This window comes from Propithecus coquereli, unplaced genomic scaffold (genome assembly GCF_000956105.1).
Source record: "Propithecus coquereli isolate 6110/MARCELLA unplaced genomic scaffold, Pcoq_1.0 Scaffold229, whole genome shotgun sequence".
In the NCBI taxonomy this organism is placed as follows: domain Eukaryota; kingdom Metazoa; phylum Chordata; class Mammalia; order Primates; family Indriidae; genus Propithecus; species Propithecus coquereli.
The window spans coordinates 753418-759417 of record NW_012147830.1 but is presented as its reverse complement, the minus strand read 5'-3'; the positions used below and the strand labels follow the sequence as shown (position 1 = coordinate 759417).

General features: G+C 50.4%; 1 protein-coding gene across 1 annotated transcript in view; it reads right to left on the bottom strand.

The window, feature by feature from the left end:
* Nucleotides 1-302: 302 nt before the first annotated feature.
* PHLPP1 (PH domain and leucine rich repeat protein phosphatase 1) overlaps nucleotides 303-6000 on the bottom strand; it is a 217406-nt gene continuing 211708 nt past the window's right edge. The window contains exons 16-17 of the mRNA XM_012645288.1: nucleotides 4925-5153; nucleotides 303-2437 (exon numbers count right to left, since the gene is read on the bottom strand). Coding sequence (XP_012500742.1) covers nucleotides 1283-2437; nucleotides 4925-5153 — 1384 coding nt within the window. The 3' untranslated portion in view covers nucleotides 303-1282. The remainder of the gene's footprint in view (nucleotides 2438-4924; nucleotides 5154-6000) is intronic.

Genomic DNA, 6000 nt, shown 5'->3' with positions numbered 1-6000 from the left:
GTAGGAGTTTTCCAGGGATCTCCTCTATGCAACCTCTATCTATTCCCCTTTTAACATCTACCCTACATGATAGTAATAGTTACAAAGGCTGTGAGATCAGCTATTTCTATCGCTAGCCATAAAGTTAATTTCACTACCTCATTCAATGTAGGTTAACTTGTTGGGTGTTTTTCCCTTCTAAAAAATATCCAAGTCAGAAGTATCTGATATACCCAACATTCCATCCGTTCAGTCCAAACCCAAGCTGGAGTGATTATCTGCAAGACACATCTGGCTGCTGAGACAAAAGCAGATGGGTCCAATACTTGTAAATTTTGTATTTATTATAACAAAAATTATGACATGTCCATTTGTGCATTCTGCTTTAATATAACTCTGGGTATGTAAATGGTCTAATGGAACGCTATACAATCATGCTGACTGTGGCAGCGGTAAGGAACACAATTAAAAGTGTCTGCAGAGTCAGGAGGCTGGGGACAGGAGAGGAGGAAAACAGGTTCAGGGCCCTGTGTGTGCAGGTTCTTGTCCCGCGGCCTACGATCCGCCTCCTTTGGACAGAACCCCCCAGCTGCTCAGCCTCTTCATTCAATGAAGGCAGGTGTGTTGTGAGGTGGGGGTGGGCAGGGGGGTCCTCAAAGGGGAGGAAGAGAAAAGTCAGTTATTTAGGCTGTGTCCTTGTGCCAAGACTACAAAACATTTTAAGCATCACTATACAACACTGAGCTATTTACAATAGAAATTTCTCAATCAACTGTTCTCTCAGAGAAAATTAGTGAATCCCAGTGACTTAAGTCACCTGACAGAGTAAAGCAACTCCTAGGAGTTAGTCTCCATATTCTACAAATGTCTATCATTTTCAAGACAAAAAAAAAAGGCCTTCCCCCCCCCAAGAAATACAGAATTACAATATTAATAAATCATTTAGCAATGGCAACCTGCCCTGCCTTCCAAACAAAAAGCCATTTTAAAAAATATTACATTATCATTAACTGTTTCTCTGTAATATATTAAACCTTTTCTTCTTTGTCTTTACATATCTGATATGTTAGGGGAAGAAGTTAACAAATGTAAATCATATTGGTAAAGCATCACTAGAAGAAAAGCAGTATTTAAAAAAATAAACAACAGAAAGAGAACCTACAGATTAGCTGCAAAGACAAGTTGGGGACAGTGTCTGGGATAAGGACATGGAGTAAAACCCCTGGTTTAACGTGAGCCTGGGAGACTCTTGCAACTCAGTCTTTCCCGGTTAGTTTATTTTGTAAACAGCGCCCAGAGAGGGTCATAGCGGTGTATCGTAGTAGTCCGGCAGCTGGTCCGCCTGGTAGTGCCGCTGTGGCTGGGGCTGCTGTAGCTGGGGCTGCTGCTGCTGTTCCTGGTGATGTTTCATGATTTCTTTGACCTCCTCTTCTAGCTCCGGGGGGATGATAAACTGATCATCAGGATCCGGCTGAGCTGGGGCAGCAAAATAGCCTCCCGGCTTGCGAAGAGGTGCGTCTGTAGCCACCTCTATCACGTTGTGGCTCCTTTCCTGGGGTGCCACAGAGCCATTAGCCCTCCGGCGCCCGATGGTCCCCACAGCAGAAAAGTCTGCCTTCCTGGGCAGGCCTAGCTCATCCTCGTTGGCGCTGATGACAATGCCCTCGTCGCTGGCCTCGGCTGGCACCTGAAGCAGGTGCTGCTGTTTCTCCTTCTCCTTGGCCCGGCTACAGTGGATGTCCACTTCCACCTCCACCCGGCTGCCGTTGATGAAGACACCCTCAATGGGCTCTTCATCGTCACTGTCAAGGCCGTTGTCGGAGAAGGCGCTGGAGAACGTGGCGCTGGACAGCTGGCGCTGGAAGGAGTTGGACAGACAGACGGGGTGGAGCATGCAGCGCTGCTCGCTGGGGCAGGCGGGGCTGCTCTCATTCAGGGCCCCCGACGGGGGCTCATCGGAGGCCGTGGACCCTACCTCGCTGCTCATCTCGGAAGTGGAGAGCTCGCTGCTGATCTCCGAAGCCATGCCGCTGCTGGAGGATGGCACGCCCAGCCCGTCAGAGGGCCGGTCCTTGATCACCATGTTGACCGAGGGCGGGAAGATGCCCGGGCTGGGTGGTGGCACGCTCCCGCCGGCGCTGAGCTCGCAGCAGCAGAAGCTGTCCTCGGTGACACTGAGCTGCACCACCACAGCGCTGATGCTGTCGTGGCAGCCGTAGCTCTGGGCCAGCGTGCACAGCTTCTTGGCAGCAGCCAGGGCATCGGGCACGTTGCGCACGGCCTCCACAGCCTCCTCGACGGACAGGCTGTCCCACAGCCCCTTACTGCCCAGGATGAAGAACTCGTCCTGGGGGGTGAGGAGCACGGACTGCACATGGGGACGAGGCACCACACTGGGGTGGAGGAAGGTGTAGCCCAGGATGCGCGTGGACTCAGTCACTCCGTTCACCTTGCCGTCCTGGAAGAAGAAGGGTTTCCAGACAGAGTTAACACAGAGCACCTGGAGCAACTGCGAAGCTTCCCTCTGGGCCACCCGACTGGGGACCACAGGGAAGTGCTGTGTGGCCCACACAGGGAAGATGTGAGCAGTCACCGTGTACCCTTCATGAGAAACCCCAGGGGTAGTGGGCCTGCGCAGGTAAGCAGCAGTCGGAACACAAGGAAAAGATTTCGGCTATTTGCTTTGGTGGCACCATGTTCACCCTAGGTAGCGTGTTCTGCCACTTCTCTAAAGCAAGCCATTTAGAGCGTGGTTGAGTAGCTCCTCCTGTAAACCCAGGAAGAGCCTTTCTGAAATAAGCCAGTCCTGAACAAAGACACACAAGGCAGGTACGTTTCAAGATAACGCCCCCAAATCTTATGCTCCTCTCCAAGAGTACAGCGACGAGTGGCAGTTGTGTCTGAAGGTCTGGAAGGGACCTGAAGGGGACAGACACCGAAAGTGCTTAAATAGTGGAGAAAATCCTGGTGTGACTAGCTGGGTAAGAAAGTCCATGTGTGGAGAGGCAGATGCTAAAGGAGAAGTGCCAATTCTTATTCTTACGATTTCCTTGAACTTCATTTCCTGGTGACAAATGGAGAAGGCAAAGTCGACTGGCTTTAATTCAGCTGGGCTTGTGCCCTTTAAATCAGCAGCCAAAGTTCCAGACCATTTGCCAGCAACGAGACCTGGGTTTTTATTTTTTCCCCTGTGTACCTGCTCCGTTCTTTCTTCCTCAAGCCTGGGGTTCTCAGGTCCACCACGTGCCTCTGTGTGCACCTGGCTTAACACCTCCTTTCAGAGAAAGCTCCGCTACGACAAATGCAACTTCCGTGTGTCTGGGACGAGCAAGCACTTCTTCCAGAGAATACCTGCTTCCTTTCTAATCCTACCACCTTCCTTTCTTTGGGATTTTGCAAGGTGCTTGCTTGTTCTATGGGGCCTTTCCCGACTCCTCATGTAACCTTGCCACGCCACACTCACAAGCAGGCCACTTTCCTAGAAGTAAAATTGGTGAGATGGGGCTTCCAGCACAATTTTAAACTCCCTTGATTGTACTGGTGCAATCTGTCCCGCAAGCGTGGACTTTGGCAAAAACTACTCTTGCTGTGCCGCTCTCTTCTTTAGATGTCTGTCCATTAGAACCAATGGTTTTGTGTGTTTGTGTGTGTGCTTCCAGGGCGTGCCTCAAGAAACAAAACAAAACCTCACTGTTGAGTATTCAGCGATGCAGACAAAAGTGAAGAGGAGCGACACAGAAAACGAGAAGTCTGACGTACACACTGTGAGTCACTTGTGTAGCAGAAATCACTAACCTTCCAATCATGTTGGCCTAACTCTGGGCATTTATCAATGCCTCCTGCACAGTATTAGACTGCCTGCTCCCTGACAGCGTCCACTCTAACCCTCTCCGCTCCTAGACTATGCGGAGAGCTAAAGTTGCCACACAGACTCATTTCCACAGAATCCCATGGTGTATCGTGAGCCCTTCTGTATCTTTCTTTCTTATGACTCTTACCAAAGCCATCCAGAATCAGTCTTTTTCTCTGCTGGACTAGAAACGTTCACCAGAGTCTACCGTGAACTACACGTGGCTCTGTGGGTTTTATCAATAACACAAGACTGGAAACTCCTTGAAGGCAGGTGTGCATCTGTGGGGATCACTGATGTAACCCACATCATTTTTTCAGGACACAGCAGGTGATCGACATTGTATGGTGAATTAGTGAATGGAGGAGAACTCCTGGCAGCCATTGTAGAAGTTTTGCTGGTGATGGATCTTGTCAAAATGTAGACTCACTCCAGGGTTTCTCAACAGCAGCGCTATTGACATTTTGGGCCAGATAAGTTTTTTGTGGGAACTGTCCTGTGCATTGTAGGGTGTTCAGCAGCTTCCCTGCTTCTACCCACTGCGTGCCAGTAGCACTCTCCACCCCGGCTATGATAACCAAAAATGTCTCCCTACGTGGCCAAATGGCCCGTGGGGGCGACCACTCACTGCATTACTCCATAGGAGATGTGAACACAGACACTTCTAGTTTACAGTCACACCAGCCTTCTAAGATAAGGCAGATACACTGCCATTCCCACTTTAGAGATGAGAAAACTGAGGCTTAGAGAGGTTTTAAAGGTCACAGCCTGTAAGTGGCAGAGCTAAGGTATGAAAACCAGCAGTTTGAGTTTCGGGCAGAGCCCGCAACCACTAAACCAGCGCCCTCGCACGGTGGCCGCGGGGGTCAGCGCGTCATGCCTGTGAAGCATTCGGCACGGTGCTCTCCTGTTCTACACGGTGCAATGTCCTCAGACATCCCATGCCAGGAGTCTGCTTTGTGACATTATGGATTTGGAGTTCTCATTTTAAACCAACTTCAAAAATATTCCTTGGAGGGAAACGCTCGCTAGCTGGTTTCTGCCATGCCCTGGTCCTCTCCTCCCCGCCCCGCTGAGGAAGATCCCTTCCCTCACCTCAGTGATGATGGCCTTGTGCTGTTTAATTCTCTTGAGTTCTTCTTCACAGCTCATGACGTAAGATCTGGACAGGGGCAGCGGCTTTCCATTTCGGCAGAGAACTGTTTGGCACTTGCCCACATTAGCAGAGGTCAAGGTGAAGGATCCTCCCGGGTCCACAGGGTCATGCTTGATGTGACAAAGGACAGCAGCACCTCCAAGCTTCTGCCCAGCAGTTCCAAGTTTCCTGGAACCGGAAGAAAGGGGGTGAAAACTCGAATGCAACCCGTCACACGCCGGTTTTGTTAACTCCACAGGAAGACTGCACCGTGGGACGGGGCCAGGAGGGAGGCGGAACCTGGGACTCGACCCAGCCTCTTTCATCAGAGCACACCCTGCTCAGCTTCTCAGAGGAAAAGAGCCCCTGGAATCGGACATCACGAACACCCACACTGAGCAGCATCTGCTCACAACTGGGAGACAGTGTCACTTGACCATTAGAAGCCACAGGAGCCCCTGCACTGCTGTGTCCAGCCAGCGACCCCTTGTCACCCACTCTGCCCTATCAGCACACTCCAAAGGCAGCAGAAAATGATTACTGCTTCCACCATCCACCTCTCAGCTCCCTCTGCTCCCAGGAGAGGAACACTGAAGGGACCATGTACAGAACAACAGGTATGAACACACTGCCCCCGCTGACAGACACTCAGAATAACCTGACCACCCCCTCCCCTTTTATAAGAACATTTGCTGGTATGAGCCTTTAAGTATTAGACTGTTCTTGTTCTTGCCCTATACAATGAAGACTTTCTGCACCAGAACTATCTATTCCAGAAAATTCACAAAAAGGACATTCTAGTAATCAAACACCAAAGGCTTGTGATTTATTCTTTCATTCATGACATTAATCCATAGACTTACCGAATACATGAAGCACCTGCAAGTTGTGAAAATCAAAAGGAGCAAAGAGCTCCCATCACCTGCCCCACAGATGCTGACACCTCCTGGGTCCCAGCTGTGCCTGAGTGACACGTTAAGAAAAACAGCCACCCTGCTTTTACAAGCTGACCCTCGGGTACTGTCAGCTCCGGTCA